Source organism: Vidua chalybeata, chromosome 22 (genome assembly GCF_026979565.1).
Source record: "Vidua chalybeata isolate OUT-0048 chromosome 22, bVidCha1 merged haplotype, whole genome shotgun sequence".
Classification (NCBI taxonomy): Eukaryota; Metazoa; Chordata; class Aves; order Passeriformes; family Viduidae; genus Vidua; species Vidua chalybeata.
Window position 1 is genome coordinate 2,520,247 of NC_071551.1, and position 26,203 is coordinate 2,546,449.

The window sequence follows — 26,203 nt, forward strand, 5'->3', positions numbered from 1 at the left end:
ATGGGAGTCACCCCTGGGAACTTTTACAAGGACATGGGAACACCTTGGGACACCCCTGGGAACTTTTATGGGCACACAGGGGTCACCTCTAGGAACTTCTACAGGGTCATGGGAGTACGTGGGGACACTGGAGGGGCATGGAAGACTCCTGTGGGAACTTCCACGAGGGTTCTGGGGTGCGTGGGGACCCCACAGCCCTCCAGGCATGTGAGGAAGTTTGGGAGCAATGGGGGACATGGGGGGGGGGGTGGTTATAGGGCTCTGGGAGTACCGGGGAGTGTGGCTATGGGGGAACTATAGGAACTATGAAGGGGCATAGAGGGGAGCTATGGGGGTACCAGGGCTGTAGAGAGGGCACTATGGGGGCACAGGGGGGCTGTAGGGGCTATAGGGGTACCAGGGGCGAGGGGTTATGGGGACACTGAGGTTTGTAGGGTCTATGGGGGACAGCATAAAGTGTCATAAAATGATATGGAGGGGCCTATAGGGGTGTAGGAGGGCTGTGGGAGTTATTGGGCACAGGACAGCATAGGGGGTACATGGGGAACACAAGAAGCATGGCAGATATAGGGGGGTATGGGGGCACAGGGGTTTAAAGGGTCTAGGGGGTGATTGTAAGGGTTATGGGTTCTGGCATGGGGGCTGTATATGAGGCCAGGGGGGTCAGAGTGGGCTACCAGGGGCACCGGGAATGTGGGGGGCACAGGGACCATGGGCTCTGGGGGGGGTGTATATGGGGGCCACAGGGGCTGTATGGGAACATGGGCAATAAGGGGGACACAAGGCTGGTTGGAAGGGGCTATGGGAGCAGCAGAGGTGATTGGGGAGCTCTGGGGGCACAGGGGTAGTTGGAAGGGCTATGGGGTCTGGGAGGAGGGATATATGGGGCCATACAGTCCATGGGGGCTATGGGGGCCATAGGGGCCCTATTGGGACACCAGTGGCCTGGGGACTATGGAGGGCACCTGGGATGGTTGTAGGGGCTCTGGGGGTCCAGCAGGGGAGGATATATGGGGCACTGAGCCCATGAAGGCTATAGGGGCCATATGGGCACACCAAAGGCACAGGGAATATGGGGGGACAGGGGTGGTTGTAGGGGCTTGGGAGCTCAAGGGCCCAGGGGAGTGATGTATGGGGGCCAGAGGGGCCTGAGGGGGCCACCAGGGGCACAGGGAATAGGGGGGCTGTGGGGGGCACGGGGTGGTTATAGTGACTGTGAGGGTACAGGGGGGTCGTAGGGGCTCTGGGAGGCACAGAGGTGACTGTGGGGGTTATGGGGGGCACAGAGAGCTTTGGGGACTATGTGGGGCACGGGGGGTGGGTCATCGGGGCTAAGGGGGGCACGGGAGCAGTTAGAGGGACTGTGGGGGGCACTGGGGGACCAGAGGGTATGCGGTGGACATGGAGCACTCTGGGGGTACAGAGGCAGTAGCAGCAGCAGGGACAGGGGGTTTGGGTTCTGTAGGGTCCCCATTGGCCGGGTGTCAGTGCCACGTCCCCCCAAAGCCAAGGTTAATGTTTAACCCCTCCCCAAGACCCAGCTGGGCACCGGGTGCCCATTCCCAGGGGTGCCCTTGGGGGCTCCCAATACCGGCGGGGATTTAAGGCCGGCAGGCGCCCGGGACAGCCACACTTGAGCCATGGCTGCGATGCTGAGCCTCGTCCTGCTGCTGGTGGCCGGCGGTGAGGTGTCCCCTGAGCCCCCCCGTGTCCCCAGGCTCGGCTGGGTGCCCGCTGGGTGACGGTGCCGTGTCCTGCAGGTGCTCACGCCGCGGTACTGCCGGACCCCCGGGTGGTCAATGGGCAAGATGCGGAGCCCTACAGCTGGCCCTGGCAGGTGAGGGGACAGGGGCACGGGGGACGGGCAGTGGCACCCGTGTGGGAGGACGGTGGCACCCAGCGGTGTCTCCCCCCCAGATCTCGCTGCAGTACGAGCGGAACGGCACCTTCCACCACACCTGCGGGGGCACCTTGATCGCCGCCAACTGGGTGATGACGGCCGCGCACTGCATCTCGTGAGGGCACCGGGCCGGGGGCTGCGGTGCAGGGAGGAGTGCAGAGAGCTGCATGCGGGGTGCAGAGATGGGTGTTGGGGTGCAGAAGTGGGTGTTGGATAGAGGGGTGGGTGTGGGCTGCAGGGATGGTGCAGGAAGGGTGCAGAAGGGCGCCAGAGTGCAGGGAGGGGTGCATGGAGGGGTGCAGGGGTCAGTGCAGGAGGGGTGCAGGGAAGGGTGCAGGTTGGAGAGGTGGGTGTAGTGGGAGTTCGGGGTGAAAGGAGTGCAGAAGGGCTGCAGGAGGAGTGCAAGGTGCAGGGATGGGTGCAGGAGGGGACGTGGGGTGCAGGGATGGGTGCTGCGGTGCACAGATGGATGCAGAAGGGTGCAAGGGTGCAGGGAGGTGCAGGGACAGCGCATAGAGAGAGTGCAGGTGGGTGCTGAGGCGCAGGAGGGGTGCAGGGGAATGCAGGAGTGCAAGACTGGGTGCATGGAGAGGGTTCATGGGGGTACAGGGGGGTCCTGGGAACAGAAGGGGTGCAGGGAGGGAGTCCTGAGTACAAGACGGGGTTCTGGGAGCAGGGAGGGCATTCACCGTGCAGGGAGGGGTTGCCACATGCATGAAGGAGTGCATGGATGGGGTGAAAAGTGCAAAGTGGGCGCAGGGATGACGTGCAGTGCAGGATGGGCGCAGGGAGGGGGCTCAGAGGGCAGGAGGGTGAGTTTGGGCTCAGGGTGGGTGCATGGGAAGGTGCAAGGAGGGTGTTCAGGGTGCAGGGCGGGGGCTTTGGGTGTAGGAAGAGGTTCAGGATGCAGAGGAGATGGGGTTGAGGGTGCAGAGAGGTGAGTTTGGGTGCAGATTTAGTGCATGGAGTGGTGCAGGGCAGGGATTTAGGGTGCAGGGCAGAACGTTTGGGTGCGTGAAAGGGTCCCGGGTGCAGGAGAAATGCCGAGGGAGGGCTGCACGCTCTGACCCACCCCCCTTTCCCGGCAGCGAATCCCTCACGTACCAGGTGGTGCTGGGTGAGTACGACATGAGCGCCGGGGAGGGCCCCGAGCAGCGCATCCCCGTGAGCTCCGACGACATCTTCGTGCACCCCAAGTGGCTCAGCTTCTGCGCGGCCTGCGGGTGAGCGGGGTCCCTGGGGGGCTGGGGACGCCGTGCGCCCCCGGCCGCCCCTCTGACCCGTGTCTCCGCGCAGCAATGACATCGCCCTGATGAAGCTGCGGCGCCCGGCCGCGCTCTCGGCGGAGGTGCAGGTGGGGCGGCTGCCGCCCGCCGGCTCCGTCCTGCCCAACGGGTACCCCTGCGTGCTCAGCGGCTGGGGACGGCTCACCAGTGCGTGCGGGCTGCGGGAGGGAGGGCAGCCACGGGCGGACACCCAGCACAGGCCGGGGTGGTGGACGGAGGGATAGATGGGGAAGTGGTTGGGAGGATGGAGGGAGAGATGGGGGACGGTGGGGGAGATGGAGGGAGGGGAAGAGGGGTGGATGAGAATTGGTTGGACACAGGGGATGAGTACAGGGATTGATAGATGGGATGGATGGGATGGGGAGATGGAGGGAGGGATGGTCAGGGAGATGGTTGAAGGGATGGTGCGATGGGGAGGTAAGGGAGGGTTGGGTGGAGAGATGGAGGAACAGATGAGGAGATGAATGGGGAGGTGGAAGGAGGGTTGGAGGGATGGAGGGGTGGAAGGATGGAAGAATGGATGGATGGATGATGGATGGATGATGGATGATGGATGGATGATGGATGATGGATGGATGGATGGATGGATGGATGATGGATGGATGGATGGATGATGGATGGATGGATGGATGGATGATGGATGATGATGGATGGATGGATGGATGGATGGATGGATGGATGATGGATGGATGGATGGATGGTGGATGATGGATGGATGATGGATGGATGGATGGATGATGGATGGATGGATGGATGATGATGGATGGATGGATGGATGGATGGATGGATGATGGATGGATGGATGGATGGATGGATGGATGGATGGATGATGGATGGATGATGGATGGATGGTGGATGATGGATGGATGGATGGATGGATGGATGATGGATGGATGGATGGATGATGGATGGATGAGGGATGGATGATGGATGATGGATGGATGGATGGATGGATGATGGATGGATGGATGATGGATGATGATGGATGGATGGATGGATGATGGATGGATGGGATGGATGGATGGATGGATGGATGATGGATGGATGGATGATGGATGGATGGATGGATGGATGATGGATGGATGGATGGATGGATGGATGGATGGATGGATGATGGATGGATGGATGGATGATGGATGGATGGATGGATGATGGATGATGGATGGATGGATGGATGGATGATGGATGGATGGATGGATGATGGATGGATGGATGATGGATGGATGGATGGATGATGGATGGATGATGGATGGATGGATGGATGGATGGATGGATGGATGATGGATGGATGGATGGATGATGGATGGATGGATGGATGGATGATGGATGGATGATGGATGGATGGATGGATGGATGGGTGCTGGATGGATGGATGGATGGATGGATGGATGGATGGATGGATGATGGATGGATGGATGGATGGATGGATGGATGATGGATGATGAATGGATGGATGGATGATGGATGTTGGATGGATGGATGGGTGATGAATGGATGGATGGATGGATGGATGGATGGATGGATGATGATGGATGGATGGATGGATGGATGGATGATGGATGGATGATGGATGGATGGATGGATGGATGATGGATGGGTGCTGGATGGATGGATGGATGGATGGATGGATGGATGGATGGATGATGGATGGATGGATGGATGGATGGATGGATGGATGGATGATGGATGATGAATGGATGGATGGATGATGGATGGATGATGGATGGATGGATGGATGGATGGATGGATGGATGGATGGATGGATGGATGTTGGATGGATGATGGATGATGAATGGATGGATGGATGATGGATGTTGGATGGATGGATGGGTGATGAATGGATGGATGGATGGATGGATGGATGGATGGATGATGATGGATGGATGGATGGATGGATGGATGGATGGATGATGGATGGATGGATGGATGGATGGATGGATGGATGGATGGATGGATGGATGGATGGATGGATGATGGATGGATGTTGGATGGATGGATGGATGTTGGATGGATGATGGATGATGAATGGATGGATGGATGATGGATGGATGATGGATGGATGGATGGATGTTGGATGGATGGATGGATGGATGGATGGATGGATGTTGGATGGATGGATGGGTGATGAATGGATGGATGGATGGATGGATGGATGGATGGATGGATGGATGGATGGCTGTAGGCACACCCCGGGGTGCTCTGATCCCACAGCTGGGGGGTCGCTGCCGGACCGGCTGCAGCAGGCAGAGCTGCCCGTGGTGGATTATGAGCACTGCACCCAGCCCGACTGGTGGGGGGCCCTGGCCATCCGCCAAACCATGATCTGTGCCGGCGGCGCCGAGAAGGCCGGATGCAATGTGGGTACTGCGCCAGGGGGAGGGGGGCACATCCCGGGCCCCCTGTGGTGCTGACCCAGCCTCATCCCACACCTCAGGGCGACTCCGGGGGACCCCTGAACTGCCAGGCTGAGGATGGAACCTGGGAGGTCCATGGCATCGCCAGCTTCGTGTCGGCCCTGGGCTGCAATGCTGCCAAGAAACCCACCGTGTTCACCCGCGTGTCCGCCTTCGAGGACTGGATTGCAGAGGTGGACACAGGCTGCCAGGGGGGCGGGGAGTGGGATACTGGGTTGTCAGGGTGCAAGGGTGCCAGAGAATTGGGACATCATGGTGTCAGGATGCCAGGGAACTTGGCTACCATGGTGCCGGGGAATTGGGATGCCATATCAGGGTGCTGGGTGCCAGGGCAATGGGGTAGCAGGACTCTGGGGTGCTGGGGTTCCAGGGCACCAGGGGGAAAAGGGGCAAGGCTGCTGGGCTGCCATGGTGCCAGGGTATTGGTGTACCAGGTTGTTGGGGTGCAGAGTGTTGGGGTGCTCTGATGCTGGGGTACCAGAGGATGGGACTGTCAGGGTGCCATGGTGCTGAGGTACCAAGTGTCAGTGCCACAGTGCCAGGGCAAAAGTGCTCTGGGAAGCTGAAGTGCCAGGGTAGCAGGGTGCTGGGTGCCAGGGCAGTGGGATGCCAAAGCACCAGGGCACAGATGTGCCACAGCACTGGTGTGGTTGGGCACAGGCACCCTGAATTGCTGGGATGCCAGGACAATGGAGAGTCAATGGCACCAGGTCCCTGGGGTGCCAGGTTGCTGGGCTGCCAGGACAACAGTTTGCCAGAGCTCGGGGGTGATGGGGTACCAGGGTGCTGGGTTCTGGGGTGGCAGGGAATTGGGGTGTCAAGGCAATGGGGTACCAGGGCTCTGGGTCCTGGGGAACCATGGTGCTGGGGTGCTGAGGCACTGGGCACTGGTGTGCCAGGCTTTTGGGGCGTTGGGACGCCATAGTGCTGAGGTGACGGGGTGCCAGGGTGTTGAGTTATTAGAGTGTTGGGGTGTCAGGGTGTTGGGATCCTGTCCTCCTGTCTTAGAAGCTTCTCCCTTCCAGACCATGAGAGACCACTGAGCATGGCAGCGTCCTTGTCATCGACCCCCTGGCCTGGCATTGGGCAAATAAACCACCAACTGCTGGCACCAATGTGTCCCTGTGCTGGGGAGAGGTCTGGGGGCAGCAGGGGCTGCACCATTACCAGTGGATAGTACTGGGAGCACCCCGATGTGCCCAATGTCATGGGGATGGACGCCCAGAGACACTCCAGTGTCACAGGGATGGGCACCCAGAGCTACTCAGACACAATGGGGATAGACACTGCGAGGTGCCCAGACACCCACAGGTGCCATGGCACCCTCAGACACAGATCCCATAGGGATGGGTACCCAGGTGCCAGAGGGATGGATAGCCTCAGACACTGAGGTGACACAATGCCAAGCACCCCAAAGTGCCCCGTGCCATGGGCATGGGCACCCTGCTGCCAAAGGCACCCCAAGACACATCGGTGCGGTGGCTCTGGGTGCCCTGAGGACACCGGGATGGCCCCAGTGCCACGGTGACGGGCACCCAGTGACGTCCTGTCCCCCCACGGGGCTGGGCCCCCCCGAGGCTGCGGGACAGCCCCCTTGGGGTGCCCCAGGGCTGGACGCCCATGCCCGTGGCCCTCCTGGCCTGGCCGTCGCTTCGCAACCGCCGGCACCAGCGCGTGACCAGCGAACAAAGAGCCCTTTCACCGGCACCCCCGCCGTGACCAGCACCCTGGGACCCCCCAACCGGGCACCCCGGGGCCCTCCCCCCACCCAGGGACCCACAGCCATGGGTTCTGCAGCACCCCCCAATTCCCGCTGGGATCTGGGTGGAAAATTCCAGCCCCAGGGCTGTATAAGTTTTATGGGCCCCTTGTCACTGTGTCCTCGGGGACCTTTGCTCTCCCGGTGGTGGCCCCGGCGTCGCCTGCCCCGGCAGCCCCTCGCTATCGTCGGCCCTTTGCTCCAGGGGAGGGGGAGGCCGAGCTCCCCCAGCTCGTGACACCCTTGCACAAGTTGGGGCCACCTGGCACAGGTCCAGAGTGGCAGAAAAGGTGACCCAGCCCAGCACAGGGGGTGAGGGTGGGGGGTACCAGCCATACCCCTGGTGGCACTGGTGTGAATTATTGGTGGGATGGCACCGGGTGGTGACACCTTTTGGGTGCAATCACCCTGTGGTGGCAGTGGGGTGCAGGGACAGGAGTGTGGCAGTGCCGGGGGGCTGTGGGACTTGTGTGGGCATTGTGGGACTGGTGTGGGTGTCATGGGACTGGTGTGGATGCTGTGAGGCTGCCGTGGGTGCTAGAAGCACGGCACAAATACAGGTGGCACACACCTGGCAGAGGTCCTGTGAGAGAGGGAGGGGTGCTGTGAGTGTGGGATGGGTGCTGTGAGAGAGAAATGGGTGCTGTGAGCCTGGCATAGGTGCTGTGAGTGTGGGGTGGGTGCTGTGAGTGTGGGATGGGTGCTGTGAGTGTGGGGTGGGTGCTGTGAGTGTGGGATGGGTGCTGTGGGCCTGGCATGGGTGCTGTGGGCCTGGCATGGGTGCTGTGAGTGTGGGATGGGTGCTGTGAGTGTGGGATGGGTGCTGTGGGCCTGGCATGGGTGCTGTGGGCCTGGCATGGGTGCTGTGAGTGTGGGATGGGTGCTGTGAGTGTGGGATGGGTGCTGTGGGCCTGGCATGGGTGCTGTGAGTGTGGGGTGGGTGCTGTGAGCATGGGAGTCACTGTGAGCCTGACATGGGTGCTGTGAGCCTGGCATGGGCAATACAAAGCATGGTGTGAGTACTGTGAGCGTGCCGGGCTGTTGTGAGCAGGATATGGGTGCTGTGAGCCTGGCACGGATGGTGCAATCCTGGGATGGGCTCTGAGAGCCAGGCATGTGTTCCATGAGTGCGGGATGGGTGCTGGAGTGTGGGATGGGTGCTGGAGTGTGGGATGGGTGCCATGAGCTGGGTGTGGGTGGTGCGAGCCTGCCGAAGGGGCTACGAAGCTGGCAAAGGTGCTGTGAGCATGGCGTGGGTGGTCCAGACCTGGAGAAGGTGAGGAGTGAGCCTGGAACTGGTGAGACTGATCCAGGTGTTACCAGAGTGACAAGGGTGCTGTGAGCCTGTACAGGTGTTATCAGTGAGACACCCGTGCTGTGAGTGTGATACAGGTGCTATCAGTGCACCATGGGTGCTGCCAGCCTGGTCCCGCTCTTGCAGGCACGGCGTGGGTGCTGCAAGCCTGGCACCAGTGCTGTGGCTGGGCACGGGTGCTGCGAGCCTGGCACCCGCGCTGCAGGGTTGGCACAAGCACTGCAAGCCTGGCACCGGTGCTGTGAGCCTGGCGTGGGCACCGAGAGGCTGGCAGGGGCGCTGGGAGGCTGGCAGGGGCACCGCGAGCCTGGCATGGTCCCCCGGCCCCCCGGGGCAGCTCCTCCCTCGCCGGTGGTGCCAAGTGGCTGCGAACCCCCCGTGTCCGTGTCCGTGGCCTCTGGCCGGACCCACCCCCGCCGGGTGACTCAGCCCGAGAGGCTTTTCCTTATATAACGCGGCACCGCGCGGAGCCCCACGGAGCGGCCCCTGCCTCAGTTTCCCCTCGCCGGGACGTCACTGTCACTGCTGCCACAGCCGCCGCTGCCATGTGGATGGTGTCGCCGCCGGTCGGTAAGTGTCACCTGGATGCCACTCGGCCCCTTTGCGAGGTGCCCTCCATACCTAAAAATCATCATTTGGCGGGGGTTAGTAAAAAAATTAGGGTTATCGGGGCAGAAAACTGTAAAATACATGCATTGCCCCCCCAAAATAGGTTAACTTTGCATTTCCTGTGGCTAAACCCCTTTTCCCTGCGCCTTGGGGGGGGGGTGAGATAGCCCTGGGGGCGCAGCCCCCTCGTAACACACCTGGGAAGAACCAAAATCACCTTGCTTTTCCCCCAAAGCAGTGATAAAAGCAGCGGGCGCGGCGCAGTGCTAGGGAATTCCCTCCCATCCCGGCACTTTGATTTTGGGGCGAGAAACGCCAGGAGCGGGCGGGCTCGGGAGCCCCGGCTGTGCCCGGGTGCTGTGACGCTCACAGGTGCCTGGATCCGGTGCTGCGACAGCTCCGGAACATTCCCGGTGCCCCGATCCTGCCTGGCGCCGGGAAGGGACGGCAAATCCCGACATTTAGTTTTCGAAGATCCCAAACTCACCCCAAATTAAGGGATAAAAGGTGGGGCGCAGCACCCAGCACGGCCTCAGGCCCCCCCTCCAAAAAATCCCTGGTTCCGGCAGAGGCAGGAGCGCCCGCGCGGGCTCAGGGGGGATTTTCCCGGCTCAGCCCGTGCCGGCGGCTCCGGGCGCGGTGTCCAAAGGTCGCTCTCGCCGCGGCGCTCGGAGCCGCCGACCCCCGACACCTCGGCTCTCCCGCGGCTCTTCCTGGTTTTCCCACCTGGGGAGCTGTTCCGGAGGCATTCCGGCGATGAGCCCGCGCGGGCTCGGCCCGGAGCGGCTCGGGGGGGCTCTGAGGGGGCTCGGGGGGTTTGTCTTGCTCTGACGTCCTGTTTTCTTTCAGATGAAGGATCTGCCTGGCTTTGGGACACGGCAAAGGCGGGGGGCAAAGGACAGGACCCTTAAATTCTTTCCCTAAAGCTTAGCCCGATAGGTATATAAGATCCATAGAGCTTAAACCGGGGTTGGCTTTTAGTCTAAGCTTGGGTTTGGCTTAATTTGTCTTTATTTTATTATATTCTACTGTTCTTTTATTCGTTTCTTTGCTTTTTTTGGCCTCTTTTATTCCATTTTTTGGCCGCCGGTGGGGAGCTCAGCAGCAGAGCTTGCACAAATCAATCCCCTGCTGCTTCCTAAACAGATTTTGGGGGATTTTGGTTTGAGGAGGGGGAACCCCTGCACCAACCTGCTATGTTTTGGGGGGGCTGCAGCCCCTCCCTGGTTGGAACACGGTGGGGGGTTGTAGGTATTTTCCAGTCCACCAAGAAGCTGGTGCTGAGTGAGCAAGCGGGACGGGGCCGGGCACTGGAATTCCTCCGGAAAAACGCGGCCAACGGGCTCTCCGTGGCCAACCTCCTGGCTGGGCTCTCCTCCATCCTCTGCAGCATCAACAGGTGGGGGAAACTGGGAAAGACGGGGTGAAAAATGGGGCTGGGGGGGCGGGGGTCACCCTGGTTGTGCTCTCCCTGTGGCCAAGGTGGTGGCCAGGCTCCCCTTCAGCCTCTGCAGCTTCAATAGGTGGGGGAAAAAACGGGGGAAATGGGATAAAAAGAGAGGAAATGTGGTGAAAAATATGCACAGAAGGGGGGGGTCACCCTGTTTTTTCAGGAAAAAGGGGGAAATGGGAGGGCAAAGATGGCAGAAAAGCATAGTTTGCCCTGGTTTGCAGGAAAAAGGGGGAAAGGGGGAGGAAAGACGGAAATAGGGTGAAAACTGGGTAGAAAAGTGGGGGCCAGCCAGGTTTTGCTGGAAAAACAGGGCAATAGGGGGGAGAAGGTGATGAAAAGTGGGGGACACTGTGGTTTGGCTCTTTCCATGGTCCTCACCTTTGGCCTCTGTATCAGGAATAGATGAAGGGAGGAAATGGGCTGAAAAGGGGTGAAAAAGAGGGTTGGAAGTGGGGGTGACCCCAGTTTTTCTGGAAATGGGGAAAATGTGATGAAAAAGGAGGAAATAGGCTGAAAAAGGTGTAAATGTGGTGATAAAGAGTTGGGAAGTGAGGGTCACCCTGGATCTGCTCCGGCCATTGCCAGCCTCTGAGGTCAGGCTCTCCTCCATCCAAAGCAAGTGGAGGGTGGGGGAAAAGGGGAAATTGGAAAAAAAAAAAAAAAAGAAAAAAGAAAAAGCAGGTTGCAAAGTGGGGATCATGCTGCTTCTGCTGGAAAAAAGAGGAAATAGGGCAAAGACAGGATGAAAAGTGGAGATCACCCCAGTTTTGCTCTCTCTGTGGCCAACCTGGTGGCTGGGCTTACCTCCCCCCTCACTAGATGGGGTAAACAAAGGAGAAATGGGATGAAAAAGAGGGGAACAGGGGCTGAGAAGTGGGGTTCCCCCTCAGGCAATACCAGTACTCCTGCTGGCTGCTGCTCCTGGGCTTCCTGCTGGATCTGGCCGACGGGGCCGTGGCCCGGCAGCTCGACGCCTGCTCGGCACTGGGTGAGTGCGTCCCCCCGGCCCAGGGCTGACCCCAGGGGTGTCCCCTGTGCCCGGTGCCCACCTGGCACCTGCCCCTCGCTGCCCCCCACAGGTGCCAAGCTGGATGACTTTGCCGATTTCACCACGTTTGGGCTGGGCACGGCGCTGTTGCTGCAGCCCCAGGGTGTGCTGGGGGGGCTGCTGACCCTCGCCTACGTGCTGGCCGTCTTTGCCCGCCTCTGCTTCTTCTCCAGCGGTAAGATGAGGCCCTGGGGGTGGGGGGCTTGGGGTTGTACCCCCCCCATTGAACTCCTGACACCCCACAGGGATCCCCTTCACCTACCGAGGGCTGCCCTGCCCCTACGCCGCAGCGCTGCTGGCCAGCACCTTCCTGCTCACCGGGGGACACGTGGCCCTGCTCCGCGTCGCCGCCGCTGCCATGATCCTGTTCATGGCCGACTGCGGCTTCTACCCCCACGACAGGGTGCTGGAGTCACAGCTCTGGAAGAAACTGGTTTATGCTGGAGGTAAGGACGGGGATGAACCTCTCGGGATGGCGGTGAAGGGGGAGGGAGAGCAGATCCCCAAGGACTCTCGCGCTCCGTAGGGGTGGTGGCTGTCCTGCTGGCACCGACGGCGGTGGCTGCGGTTTATTGCCTGGCCTGGGCCACGTCCTACATCGTCTTCCCCTTCGCCCTCTGGAGCTGCAAGGCCTGAGCCCTCCCTAGAGCCTAGTAAAGCCTTCCTCATCCTCATCCTTATCCTCCTCGTCCTTGCTTCGGGTGCTGCTTCCTCCCTTTGCTCTTCCCACTGAATCCGGGTGGCAGAAGGAGCCTGCTAAGGTAAAAAAAGAGAAAGGCTCAGCTTCAGGGAAGCCCCAAAATCCCTATCCTTTGGGGGGAATGGAGGGAACCCCCATCCCCCCACACCAACAGCAGAGACCTCCGAATCCTTGGCAAACAGGAAATTCAGAGTTTGCCCTGACAAGAGACCCCCAAGCTCTTCTCTGCACAGGAAACTGAAGTTTAGGGATCGCTCACACTGCCCAGTGGGAATTCATTACGAAGGGAGGTTCACACTCCAAAAATAAGGAAGGCCCTCCCTGGGTGGGAGTAGGAAGATGCTGATCAAACTTCCAGAGGGTTTCTGACACGGGATTCACTGGGAAAAGTTTGGAATTCACCACTTAATCTGTGGTTGCAGGGAAACACCATCCCAAATGTGGTTTATTTTCATCCCCCCAGTGCGACACCGCTGGGGCAGGGAAAGGGGGGAAGCAGGACTTGATCCAAAGTCTCGGGAAAGCCGGAGGCTGCCGGACAGCGGCGGCTGGAGCACAGAGGGTGTGGGTGGAGGAAGGAAGCGAAGGTCAAACCTGGTGCTGGAGAAACACTCAGGATCCCCGGGGAGGCTCTGGCGGCAGGAGCAGCTGCGAGATGCGGCTCCTGCTGTGTCCCACTGGGATAAACCCCAGCTCTGGGGGGCAGGACCCTTCCCTGCAGCAGGGAATGTCGGGATGGGGCCGTGGCTGGAGCTGGCACCCGGCACTGCAGCTGCTCTGGCGTCGGCCCTGCTCTGGCCTCCCCCACGCCATCCGCACCCGGAGCAAGCAGGAGCCGGGAGACAGAGAACCAGCACAGATTTTATTGATATAAAAAGGACGATTTGATAATAAATACTGGGGTGTTAGAAAAGGGGGGGCGCAGGGCAGAGGCCGGGCTGTCATTCCCCGGATCCCTGCATCTGCTTGCAGAAGGAGTCGAACTGCTGCTGCTCCAGCTCCGTCATCACCCGGTTCAGGGCGTAGATCTGGGGTTGGGAAAGGGCGGATGGCAAAGGGGGCTCGGCCGCGGGTTGGGCCGTGTCCCTCCCCATTCCCGCATTCCCACCTCCGCCCGCTGCCGCTGCTTCAGCTCCTGCTGTGCCGACCTCTGCTTGGCCTTCTCCAGGCGAGCCGCTGGCTCCCGCGGCTTCGGCCGCTCCTTCCGCGCCCCCGCGCCCGGATCCATGGCTGCGGCGTGGGGGGGTCACCCGGGGACCCCGCACCCCCCCGTCCGTGGCACCCCCACACAGCCGAGGCTCACATGGGGTGCCCCAATAGCATCCTCACAGGGGACTCCCCCAAATCCATCCTGGGGCGCCCAGGTGACCCCCCAAATGCATCCTAAGCCTCACGGGAGACCCTCAACCCCATCCGGAGCCACCGAGGAGACGTTCCCCCCACCCCATCCTGACCCCCGCAGGTGCTGTCACACCCCCACAGTTACGCTGAGCCCCACAGGGGCCCCCCAGGGCCTCTCCCCGTCACCCCTCATTCCCCAGCCCCCTCAGCGGCCCCATCTCCTCACACTTCGCCCCCCAACGCCCCCCGCCCGCTATCGGTCCCAGAGCACCCCCAACCTCACAGACACCCCATCCCAAAGCCCCTCACAGCCCTCTCCGTCTCCCCAGCCCCTCATAAATCACAACCCCCCCAAACCCCACCACCCTCAGTGCCCCACAAGGCGCCCCCATGCCCCACAGCCTCCCCCAAACCCACAGACATCCCAGTCCCACAATCCCCACCCCTAACACCCAACAGGGTCCTTCCCAGGCCCACAGGGACGCCTCAGCCCCCTGAGTCCCTCAGCCCCCTCCAAGGCGCCGGTGCCCCCTCACTGCCGCAGCCGAGCCCCTCAGGCCCCTCGCTCCCCCCCCCGCGATCCCCGGTACCGGAGGGGCTGCGCCCGGGGCAAGATGGCAGCGGACCCCTTCCGCCTTTCGGCGCTCGATTGCCCGCCCTGGGCGCACGCGCGGAGCGCGCGGGCCGCGCGCCACAGCGCCGCCTGGCGGGCGGGTGCGAGGGCGGCTCCCAGTGCCCCCCAGTGCTTTACTGGTGTGTGCCACCCCCAGTGCCCCACTGCCCTTTACTGGTGTGTGCCACCCCCAGTGCCCCCCAGTGCTTTACTGGTGTGTGCCACCCCCAGTGCCCCCCAGTGCTTTACTGGTGTGTGCCACCCCCAGTGCCCCCCAGTGTCCCCCCAGTGCTTTACTGGTGTGTGCCACCCCCAGTGCCCGCCAGTGCTTTACTGGTGTGTGCCACCCCCCAGTGCTTTACTGGTGTGTGCCACCCCCAGTGCCCCCCAGTGCTTTACTGGTGTGTGCCACCCCCAGTGCCCCCCAGTGCTTTACTGGTGTGTGCCACCCCCAGTGCCCCCCAGTGCTTTACTGGTGTGTGCCACCCCCAGTGCCCCCCAGTGCTTTACCGGTGTGTGCCACCCCCAGTGCCCCCCAGTGCTTTACTGGTGTGTGCCACCCCCAGTGCCCCCCAGTGCTTTACTGGTGTGTGCCACCCCCAGTGCCCCCCAGTGCTTTACTGCTGTGTGCCACCCCCAGTGCCCCCCAGTGCTTTACTGCTGTGTGCCACCCCCAGTGCCCCCCAGTGCTTTACTGGTGTGTGCCACCCCCAGTGCCCCACTGCCCTTTACTGGTGTGTGCCACCCCCAGTGCCCCCCAGTGCTTTACTGGTGTGTGCCACCCCCAGTGCCCCCCAGTGCTTTACTGGTGTGTGCCACCCCCCAGTGCTTTACTGGTGTGTGCCACCCCCAGTGCCCCCCAGTGCTTTACTGGTGTGTGCCACCCCCCAGTGCTTTACTGGTGTGTGCCATCCCCAGTGCCCCCCAGTGCTTTACTGCTGTGTGCCACCCCCAGTGCCCCCCAGTGCTTTACTGGTGTGTGCCACCCCCAGTGCCCCACTGCCCTTTACTGGTGTGTGCCACCCCCAGTGCCCCCCAGTGCTTTACTGGTGTGTGCCACCCCCAGTGCCCCCCAGTGCTTTACTGGTGTGTGCCACCCCCAGTGCCCCCCAGTGCTTTACTGGTGTGTGCCACCCCCAGTGCCCGCCAGTGCTTTACTGCTGTGTGCCACCCCCAGTGCCCCCCAGTGCTTTACTGGTGTGTGCCACCCCCAGTGCCCGCCAGTGCTTTACTGCTGTGTGCCACCCCCAGTGCCCCACTGCCCTGTACTGCTGTGTGCCACCCCCTACACATCACCCCCCATACAGCCCACCCTTACATATCACCCCCTACCTGGGGTTCCTATAGACAGCCCACCCCATATATCACCATACATCCATACACAGCTCAGCCCCTGCAGTGCTGTATATCTCCCCTATTATACCACAGTCCTGGCACAGCCCAGGCCCCTTACACCACTCGACTGTACCAGTGCCCCACACAGCTCACGCACTAGATATCTCCCTCCCTACACCACACCCTTGTACAGCCCACCTGCGTACATGACAGCCCCATAGAGCCCGGCCCCTACATATAACCCCCATACACCATACCCCGATACAGCCCACCCCAACGTATCACAGAGCTGTGCTCTGTGTCATACCCCGGCACACCGCACCCCCTCTGTAGCACCCGTACACAGCCCACTCCCCATCTATCAACCCTCTGTACAGCCCACCCTACGCAGCCCAGCCCCCGTACACCCCGCTGTACATGCCAATACACGCAGCGTCCCCACACTGGCACACAGAGCCCTGCCCAGGGTGGGCACAGTGTGGCACAGGCTGGGCCAGCACAGCACCTATGGCGTGGCACAGCAGGGCACGGCGCTGTACGTGTGGCACACGTGTCGCAGGACATGTCCACGGCATGGTGACCCCCGACACGGTGTGACACCAATGGTACCCCCTGGCACGGTGAGAGACCCCTGCCAGGGCACACACCACCATGGCACAGTGCCACAGGCCAAGGCACAACGCCCCCAGCACAGTGTGGCACCCCTGGCATGGTGACAGACCCCTGCCATGGCACAGACCACCATGGCACAGTGCCACAGGCCAAGGCACAACGCCCCCAGCACAGTGTGGCACCCCTGGCATGGTGACAGACCCCTGCCGTGGCACCCCACGGTGCCCCCAGCCCAGCCCAGCACCCCCACCCTGGGGCTCTGCACCACCCAGCCCCTTCTCTCCAAATCCTTTATTGCCGTATCCCAGCCCCCCGCACTGGGATTCCCTGGAAGCACAGGACCGAGAGAAGCAGGCGGAATGCCAGATCCTGCCCAGCACTGGGACCAGTTCCTGGAGCGGGAAAACACCCGTCAGGCCTGGGGGACACCCCAAAAACCCCCGCTAGATACGGACAGTGTTGATCCGCAGCGGCTGGACGTTCTTCCCGTTGGCATGGCTCTGCCCAGGACTAAAATACGAGCACAGCTTCCCGGGAAACCTCTCCCGGAAGGTGTAGAGCCAGGACATGTCGTCGGCGTTGTAGAAGATGAGGAGCCCCTTGTCGTAGTCCAGGAAGACGCCCACCTTCTCCAGCTTGCCCTTGACGTTGAGCCGCGTCCAGGGCTCGGTGCAGGCGCTGTACTGGTTCCCGTCGTGCATGACGATGCAGTAGAACCCGCGGCTCGGCTGGATCTGGATGCTGCCCTTGCGGGTCACGGCCTCGTGGGCCAGGCCGATCATCCACTGGGTTTTTTCGGACACCACCACCTCCCAGTAGTGCACCCCGGCGCCAAAGGCCTCGGCGCCCAGCACCGACACCTCCACGTCAAAGCGCCGCGGCGAGTCCTGCAGCGGCTGCGGGTGCAGGTTGCCGTAGGCCACGATGGTGCAGTCGTCCGACAGGATGAGGCGGTGGTGGGCAGTGCCGGGGTCCAGCGTCAGTGCTGCTGGCACTGGGACAGCAGGGACAGGGGGAAGGAGGGTTAGCGCAGCCCTGGAGCCAGCCCAGGTTCTCTGTCCCAGCGGGGTGACGACTGGCATGGGGGGAAGGTCACCAGGGTGTCCCTGTCCCCATCCTTCACTGGCGTGTCCTGTCCTCATGCTCATCCCTTGTCAGTGATGTCCCCTGTCCCTCACTGGTGTCTCCTTGCTCCTCATCACTGATGTCCCAGACCCTTGGCAGCAATGTCCCCATCCCTTGTCAGTGACATCCTGTTCCCTCCAAGGTGATGTCCCCTTCCCCATCCCTCCCTGGTGTGTTCCTGTCCCTCCCTGGTGACCTCCCCACCCCTTGCTACTCCCCCATCCCTGCGCCCTCACCAGGATGGATGTCCTGGAAGAGGGATTTCCAGATGGTGTACTGCAGTGGGCCCATGTACTTGGAGGTGGGAAAGTCCTCATAGGTCAGGTTGGTCTCGTGGATCTTCCCCTTCAGCCTGCGGAGAACACACGGTGCCGAGGTGGGGGTGACACCGGGGACCCCGCCATCCCCTCACTGCCACCCACCTCTCGGAGAGGGACGCCACGCCGGCCAGGAAGACGTGTTTATCCGCCTCGGCCAGGCGCTCCTGCAGGATCTGGGTGCCCTCCTGGACCTTGCGCAGCTGCTGGCTGTAGCGCTGGATCTTGTGCTCGATGTCGCTGAGCGTCCGCGCCGTGTCGGCCTCCAGCTCCTCCAGCATGGCCTTCTGCCGCTCCCGCAGCAGCCGGTGCAGCCGCTCGAACGCCTCCCCGATCGTCGCCCGCAGGCTCTTGGCTGAGGACTTGGGGTGCAACGGGGGGTTAGGAGCACCCAAAGCTCTGCTGGTCAATCCTGGAGTTCCTTAATCCCCCAAAAAAATATCTAAAAGGGCATCAGATCAGCGAATTCTGGGGGCTACAAGGGTGGATTTGATCACGCACCCTTAAAAAATGGACTGAAAGGATCCTAGAAGAACCATCCAAAGAGCTTTCCAAAGAACCCTGGGAGAACCTCCCCAAAAATATCCTAAAAGAACCCTAAAAAAACCTCCCAAATAACCTTAAAAAGAACTCTAAAAGAACCCCCCAAGAACCCTAAAGTAACCCTAAAAGAATCTTCTGAAGAACCCAAAAGAACCTCCCAAAGATCTTAAAAAAGCACCTTAAGGAATCTCCCCAAGAAACGTAAAAGAACTCTGAAAGAACTTTCCAAAGAACCTTAAAACAATCTCCAAAAGAACCTTGAAAAAACCTCCCAAAAAACTTCATAGAGCTCTTAAAGAATTCTTAAAGAACCTTTAAAAAGTTCCTTTAAGAACCCTAAAAAAAAACCTAAAACCCTCCAATAAACTCTAAAATCCCTCAAATTACACCTTAAAAACCCCTAAAAAAGCCCCAAGAAACTAACCTAAACTAAAAAAAAAAACCACCTAAAATAACCTCTAAAACCTAAAAAAAAAACCCACCTCAGTTGCTGGTGGGGACGGGGAGAAAATTGAACCTCACTGAACTCCTGACTGAGGAGATAATTAATTAAATTAATTAAAAAGATAAATCAAAGCAGCACTGCAGGAAATTACAGAGGGATGAGCAGCCCCATTGGGGTACCACAGAAAGAAAAAAAAAAATGGGGCAAATCCATGAAATTGTAGAGTTTGGAGCGCTTGGAAGTTCCAAAAGTAGGCTGGTGAGGGTCAGGGTTGGGGTGTCATCGGGGTGGCAATGAGGTTGACCCCAATTCTGCTTTGGGGGGCTGTGAAGGGGAAACATGGGGGTCCCCAGGGGTGATGGTGGTGTCCTCACACGTACCTTGGTCTCGGCCAGCTGCTTCTTGAGGAGCTGCAGGGCTTCCGTGTGGCCACGCTCGCTCTCCTGCAGCCCCTGGAGTTGCTCCTTCAGCTCCCGCTGGGGACAGGGAGGGAAAACCCATAAATAGGTGATTTGGGGAAAGAAGGGATCCCACATGGAGCTTTCCCACTCAAACCAACCATGGGGTTATGGGGCAGTGTGATGGCCAGGCCATGGGTGGCCCCTGTGGAATGAGGGTCCTTCCTGGGGTGGGGGATAACAGGTCTGGATTAGAAGGTCCTGCCTGGGGGGCAGCTCAGCCATGGGGTGATTTGAGGGTTCCCAAGGACTTCCAGTGGTGATGGAGAAGGGGGATCCCAGGGGGACAGTGCCAGAAGGGGCACACAGACAGATTGATGGGAAAAGGCATGGGACTGATCCCGACAATAAAAGAAGAGGTGCAGGGACACTGGGACAGACAGGAAAACAGCACAGGGATGACCCCCACAGGGACAGGAGGGCTGCAGGGACAGACAGACCAGAGGAAGCCATGGGACTGACCCCTCTGAACCTCCATGGGGGCAGGAGGAGTGCAGGGACAGACAGAATGACAGGATGCAGGCACAAGGCTGACCCTGAGAAGGAGAAGGAGTACGGGGACAGATGGACTGGAAGAAGCCACAGGACTGACCCCAAAGATGAGAGATGGGCTGCTGGGACAGACAGACATACAGAAGGAAGGCACAGGGCTGACCCTGAGAGGGACAAGAAGGAGTGCAGGGACGGACAGATGGGAGGAATCCACAAGACTGACACCCAAGGGCTCAGGAGGGGTGCAGGGACAAAAGGGAAGGGCACTGCCAGGGAAGCGAGAGGGACCAGCAGGGTACAGCAGCCCCAGGGAGCCACCCGGAGCAGGGAATCCCACAGGGACCCACCTGCAGCTCCTCGAAGGCGTCGTCCACGTTGGTGACCTGGTGCTGCTCGTGCATGGCCGGCTCGTCACAGAAGAAGCAGACCACGGCACGGTCGGTGAGGCAGAAGAGCTTCACCTTCTCGTGGTCCTTGCAGGGGAAGGGGCTGCGCTGGGCGCCCAGGATAGCATCCAGGGGGAAGGCGCTGTAGCGCTCCACGATGTTGGCCAGCTTGAGGCTGGGGGCCAGCGTGGGCTCGGGGAAGGTGCGGCGGCACTCGGGGCAGTCGCGGGTGCCCTGCGGCTCCTGGCGCACCCAGTGCTCGGTGATGCAGCGGCGGCAGAAGTAGTGCTCGCAGCCCAGCCCCACCGGGTCCTGGTAGATGCTCAGGCAGATGGAGCACAGCAGCTCGTCCTTGAGGCTGGACGCCATGGCTGGGGGCTGAGAGAGGGGTATGGGGTCAGGGGGGGCTGGGGAGAGGGGCACGGGGTCAGGGGGGCTGGGGAGAGGGTGAATGGGTAATTGTGGGGAGCGGGACAGGGTGAATGGGGTGCTGAGTGTGAATAGGAGGCTTTGGGTGGAGCAATGAGGATGAATGAGGGAGCCTCAGAGGGGAGAGGATAAAAGGGGGGCTTGGGGTAGAAGCAGTTGTGGGAGAGAGGGTGAGTGAAAGCCTTGGATTGATGGGGAGCAGGTGAATGAGAGGGTTTGAGGTGGGAAGGTAAAAGGGATGGGGGGAGGTTGAGGGTGGAGAGGGTGAGTGGAGGCCTTGGGATGAAGGTGAGAGGGTGAATGGGAGCTTGGGAAGGTGAGCAGAGGGCTGGGGAAGGTTGAGGGGAAAGTTGTATGGGGAGAAGGTGAGTGAAGGTTTGGGTTGGGGGAAGTTAAGGGTGAGAGGGTGAGTGGGGGCTTGGGGTGGGGTTGAGGGGGTGAATGTGGGATTGGTAGGGGAGGGGGTGAATGAGGGGACTTGGTGTGGGGAGGAATGGGGGAGCAGGGGTGAGGATGATATAAGGGGGATGGGGATCAGGTGAGAATGGGGGGGTGTAATGGGGGGCAAGGTGGGGGTTGGGATGCAATGGGGGCTGGAGGGGCTGCAGTGGGGGAAATGGGAGTGTCAGGAAGCAATGAGGGGCTGGAGGATTTACAAAGAGGGGGAACGGGGGGGGGTCAGGATGCAACTGGGGGTGCTGGGAGGGTTGCACTGCGGGGAATGGGAGGATCAAGCCACAACAGAGGGATGGGGGGCTGCAGTGGGGGACCAAGCTGCAATAGGGTTGCAGTGCAGGGGGGCAGGATACAATGTGGGGGCTGGAGGGGTTGCATTAGGAGGATCAGGATGCAGTGGAGGGAATGGGAGCATCAGGATGTAGTGGGGCAGATTCGGGATAGAGGTGATCAAACCAGCACTGGGAGGGGACACAACAGGGTTGCAATAGGGGTGAGGCTGGGGGTGAATCAGATACAGAGCATGCCGGCTGGTCTGACAGGGGACCTGGGGGTGCCAGGGATATTGGGGGGTGGGGCCGAGGCTGCATCAGGGGCCCGGGCTGAGCCTTAACGGTGAGGGGCAGGGATGGGGCTGGACTGGGGGCACAGGGGTGGGTGGGGCTGAGGCTGGATCTGGGGAGTCAGCACTGAGGCTGGATTTGAGTTGCTCGGGTTCAGGCCGGATTTGGGGGCCGCGGGTGAGGCTGGACTTGGAGAGGTCGGGGCTGAGGTTAGATTTGGGGGCACCGGGGCTGGAGCTGCCGGCGGCTGCACCGGAGCCCCGGGCTGGAGCCGCCCCCCGCTCCCGGCAGAACCCGGCTTCGAGACCGGTCCCCGCCAACCCCCGTCCGATGCCAGCCCGCGCCTCCCTCAGCCGCCGGCGCTGGTGCCCTCACCCAGCCGGTGCCCGGCGCTGTTCTGGTGCCGTGCCCCGCTCCCGGTGCCGGTGGGGTCCGCGGTCCCGCCGCCGCCTCAAGAGCGGCCCCGCCGCGACGGGCCGGGGGTGGGCCAGCAGGAGGGGGCGCGGCCGCGCGGCACTTCCTGCCCGCCCCCCCCCCGCGCCCACAGTGGGCCCGCCCCCACCCCATTGTCCCCCGCGCGGCGCGGCCTCACCGGCGCGTACCATCACCGCCCGCGGGGGGGCGCTTAAAGGGACCACGGCCTCGCCAGCCGTGTCCCGTCCGTCTGTCCGGACAGCCGGACACTGACCCTTCCCCATCCTGACTTTAGGCCCTTTTTCGGTCTCTGTCTGTCCTTCCGTCCATCCCTTTCTCCTCCACCCAGCCATCTCCCTGTCCAGCCCTTGATCCATCCATTTGTCCATCTGTCGTTCTGTCCCTCTGTCCTCTGATCTTTCCATCCATCCTTCCACCTACCTCTCGGTCCCCTGTCCAACCTTCTTCCCTTCCAGACCTTAATCTCTCTATCCATCCATTTGTCTGTCCTGTCCCTCTCTCTACCCATCTGTCCATGCACCCATCTCTCTGTCCATCCCTCTATCCACTCCTCCCTCCCTCCAACCCTCCATCCCTCCACATCTCCTTGTTACCCTGTCCACCCATCTCCCCATCCAGTCCTTAAAACCTTCATCCATCTATTTGTCCACCCTCCTGGACTCTCATCTCTTCACCCTTCCCACCCTCCGTCCATCCATCCATGCATCCATCCATGCATCCATCCATCCAATCCTTGCTCTCCTATCCACCCATTTCTCTTGTCCAGCCCTTAATCCCTCTGTCTCTCCATTTGTTTATCCATCCTGTCTATCCTTCCTTGCCCCTGTACTCCTATCCCTCTATCCCTCTCTTCCTCCCAGTTTTCTGCACCCACCAGTGACCAGAGCCAGGTGACCCCACAGCTGACACCGACAAACCCATTGCTTTCCTCCCAAAAGTACTGATTTAGCCAAAAATCACAGAGAGGAGTTTTGGGTGCCAGGCATCTACTGTGTCATTGCGATGCTCGGCCATGGTGGGACCAGTCAGGACCAGTTGGGACCAGTGGCAGCACTGCCTGCCCCATAATGAGGTTTCCTCACCCTGGGATGCCCCCTTGAGTGACCAGAGAGACAAAGGAGGAACCCCAGGGCGGGGGTAAGGGGGGCTGGAGGATGGAGGGGGCACAGTTCCTGAGGGAAAGTTGAGCTGCATATTTGGGAAGAGGCGTGACTGTCTGGCCAACAGCCAAGAGGAACAAACTGCCTGGCTTTCACCGCTGGATCACCCCACTCCCACTGCTGGCACCCCCCTTTCCTCCCCCCAAACACAGGTACACCCCATCTCCTGGTTATCCCCATCCCCTTCCAGAGAATAACCATCCGCTCTGTTCCTCTGCCTGCTAGGCCCCAAAAGCTTGGAAACAGCTAAAAAAATATAACAAACCCACATGGTCTTGTTTTTTTTCCTGCTTGTTTTCCTGCTTTAGGAATTCAGGTCATGTCTCCCCTCTGGGACCCTCTGGGGACTGAGGAACAGCTGGAATGATATCAAATAACCATGGAAAGAAGGAAAAATCCTTTTTACACCCCAGATTCAGATTCAGGGCTAGGGGATCCCATCCCATATAGCTAATGGGTTATTTAATTTTATCCTAAGCATTTGGCTGAAATTTCCAGGAATTTGGGGCAATGGAGAGCATCATCCCACCAGAGCATGTGGCACTCAGCCAGCACTGCCAACACTCATCCTGGCAGCTCATTGGGCAACAGAGGGAAACCACAGGGTGGTTTGGGCAAACAGGGAAATTAATCCCAGTTAATTAGTAAATTGGCTTTGTTACCTCCCGGTAAACCCTGTGTGAGCCGGGCAGCTCCACCGTGCCTTGATTCCCAATCTTTTTATGGGATACACAGCCCTTCCCTGCTGCGGTTCCAGCAGGCTGGAGGATTCCACAATGTGGCAAGAGTCTGTGTGATCCGGCAAAGCCGGCGGGCAGGGAAAACCTGTCTCCTCCCCACGTGTGCTGCGTGTGCCGGGAACGCTGGCGGGAAGGAAGGGAGGGAGGCCCCGAGGAGCCGCAGTGCTGGAATGTTCCCCCTTGCTGCTGGCAGGATGGGCACGCTGGAACGTGCCTGCTCGGCTCTTGGCATGTGTGTTTCCATCCTGGCATGGAAACACATCCTTGCTGGAATGCCGGGAGCATCCTGCCTGCTCCCGGAGTGCACCATCCCACCGGGTTTAATCCCCACTTTGTTTACGGACCCCCTTCCTAAGGAGGATCCTGCACTCCTCCATAGGGGAAGCAGGAAGCTACCCCACACCGACAGATCTCATCTCCGCAGTGCTTTGCAAACAGTAACTAATTAATCCTAATTAACTCGTTACCTAATTAGAGCCCAAGGGCTCTCCCCTTTGCAGGGAGATGGGAAATTCTGGCACCTCAGGGGATTTTTTTTTTCCAGCCCAAAACCTCCATGTTTGCTTCACACCAGCGTCAGACAGTGCCCTTTGTACTTTCCATGGCTGCCAATCCAGAGAGAAAATCCTACTTTTTGGGATTGCTAATGCCAAGAAGCCTGGAATGAGCATTTTCTCTCATCTGGATAGCTGGCACTGGGAATACTGGCCTCCCCAATGTCCGGTGTGCCCACCCATCCTGGGGGAGCCCACTCTGGTAGGTGCTTTCAAGCATGTTTTTATGGAAAACAAGGGATTTTTGGGGAAGGAAACAAGTAGGTGGGTGGGATGAAGGTGCTTCCCAAAGAATTCCCTTTCCAGTGTGCCATGATCTGGGACACAGGCTTTGGGAATACTGGAAAAGTTCTAGGGGATCCCAGTGTCACCACTCAGGAACCACATTTCTCACTGGAAAATCCCAGTTTGCCATCCATAAAAATCTCCTTTTCTCTGCTGGGTCAGCTGGAGGTCCTGGATGGATCTGGTTTCCTGGTGCTGGTGGAATGGGAAGGATACACTGCTCTGTGCAGGTCTAACGGCCCCGTGGCTTTGCCAAAACCCTGTGATGGTGATTCCAGCATGATTTCCTTCCACTCCCACCTTCCGTTCCTTTTAATCGCGGTCGGATCTATCCTGGGAGCAAAACCAGCCTTGGAATCATATTTTTTTGGCAGGCAAGCACTAATTTCCTTCATTTTGCAGCCTGGGATGGAGCTGGGCATGGGTTTTTTTGTTGCTTTTTTTTTGTTTGTTTTTTTTTTTTCCCTGCATACCAACCACCTTCCCAGGAAAGGGGCCCCTTTCCCACACCCAAGATTAATCCATCCAAAGTAGGGTCAAACAAAAAAAGCCTGGAGTGTCACTTATCCCAGCCAGTCCCAACAAGGAAAATCCCAGGAGTTGTTCACCAATCCTTGGTGGATCCCACAAGCCCAGCAGTGACCCACATCGTCTCCTCCCAATGCAGATTTGGGATTGGATAACTCCACTCCCCCTGCAAAAAAAATCAGAAAATGCCTAAATTGGTGCCGAGGTTTAAAACCACCAGTTTCTTAATCACAGGGAAAAAAATCCCACAGCAGAAGTGAAAGCCCTGATGGAAATTAACCCAGCGAGGGCAAACTCGGGCATCAGGGAATCTCTGGGGGGGATCCAGGCTCTCCGTGTTTCATTTTGGGGGGACACCAATGCTGGGCAGCAACTTCTGGGTGTCAATATCAGCAAATCAGATAAAAAGGGAGTTTTGGAGCTGCTGGCTCAAGTTCTTGGTTGAGTCATGGATAATTAATGGATCTGGGGACCTTCCAGGATGAGGAAGTGCTGGGTGATGGGGGATCCCAGCTGGAGGGCTGACAGAGCAGTGGGAATGTGGGGAGGGCCAGGGACAGGCCCAGAGGTCCCACAGGGGATGGTTCCTCTATCCCAGCTCCATTGCCGTGGCCAGGACCTGTTCCAGGGGCTTCTGCCAGCCTGGGTAGCTGCAAAGTGATGTCCTCTCTGTGTTGGAGACCTCTTGGGTGCCCATCCCATCCCAAATCCTTTCCCGTTTCCCACCTCTCTCAGAGGCACCATTTCCTTCCAGGACAGCCCTCTCCTCTCCATCCTCCTCTGTGACAGAACATTTTGGGAAAACATGAAAAATAGCCTTAATTTTGTGGGGTTTTTTTTAAAGTAATTTTAAAAATGAAAGCTCAGAAGCACCAAGGTCAATCCCCTGGACCTAGGAGAAG

General features: G+C 59.7%; 4 protein-coding genes across 5 annotated transcripts; 2 read left to right on the plus strand and 2 right to left on the minus strand.

Annotated features, from left to right (window-relative positions):
* Positions 1-1,624: 1,624 nt before the first annotated feature.
* CELA3B (chymotrypsin like elastase 3B) lies at positions 1,625-6,688 on the plus strand. Its single transcript, XM_053962797.1, has 8 exons — positions 1,625-1,683; positions 1,761-1,837; positions 1,918-2,015; positions 2,989-3,123; positions 3,197-3,333; positions 5,398-5,543; positions 5,621-5,773; positions 6,626-6,688. The coding sequence occupies exons 1-8, from the start codon at positions 1,641-1,643 to the stop codon at positions 6,641-6,643; spliced, it is 807 nt and encodes a 268-aa protein (XP_053818772.1). The 5' UTR covers positions 1,625-1,640; the 3' UTR covers positions 6,644-6,688.
* A 2,402-nt stretch (positions 6,689-9,090) lies between these two features.
* Positions 9,091-12,458, plus strand: TMEM269 (transmembrane protein 269). 2 transcript variants are annotated; one of them, XM_053962965.1, is made up of 7 exons: positions 9,091-9,244; positions 10,133-10,174; positions 10,535-10,682; positions 11,627-11,724; positions 11,816-11,959; positions 12,030-12,230; positions 12,311-12,458. In XM_053962965.1, exons 1-7 carry the CDS (start codon positions 9,220-9,222, stop codon positions 12,418-12,420), a joined length of 768 nt encoding a protein of 255 aa, XP_053818940.1. In that variant the 5' UTR covers positions 9,091-9,219; the 3' UTR covers positions 12,421-12,458. The 2 variants fall into 2 exon arrangements, with proteins under 2 accessions (XP_053818940.1, XP_053818939.1); XM_053962964.1 differs by lacking the exon at positions 10,133-10,174.
* Positions 12,459-13,325: 867 nt separating this feature from the next.
* Positions 13,326-14,515, minus strand: SVBP (small vasohibin binding protein). Its single transcript, XM_053962974.1, has 3 exons — positions 14,416-14,515; positions 13,593-13,714; positions 13,326-13,512 (listed from the first exon to the last, which is right to left on the minus strand). The coding sequence occupies exons 2-3, from the start codon at positions 13,710-13,712 to the stop codon at positions 13,426-13,428; spliced, it is 207 nt and encodes a 68-aa protein (XP_053818949.1). The 5' UTR covers positions 13,713-13,714; positions 14,416-14,515; the 3' UTR covers positions 13,326-13,425.
* A 2,146-nt stretch (positions 14,516-16,661) lies between these two features.
* Positions 16,662-22,116, minus strand: LOC128798901 (E3 ubiquitin-protein ligase TRIM62). The gene is made up of 6 exons (XM_053962842.1): positions 21,975-22,116; positions 20,113-20,529; positions 19,196-19,291; positions 17,933-18,189; positions 17,747-17,862; positions 16,662-17,379 (listed from the first exon to the last, which is right to left on the minus strand). The coding sequence occupies exons 2-6, from the start codon at positions 20,518-20,520 to the stop codon at positions 16,829-16,831; spliced, it is 1,428 nt and encodes a 475-aa protein (XP_053818817.1). The 5' UTR covers positions 20,521-20,529; positions 21,975-22,116; the 3' UTR covers positions 16,662-16,828.
* Between the last annotated feature and the right edge of the window lie 4,087 nt (positions 22,117-26,203).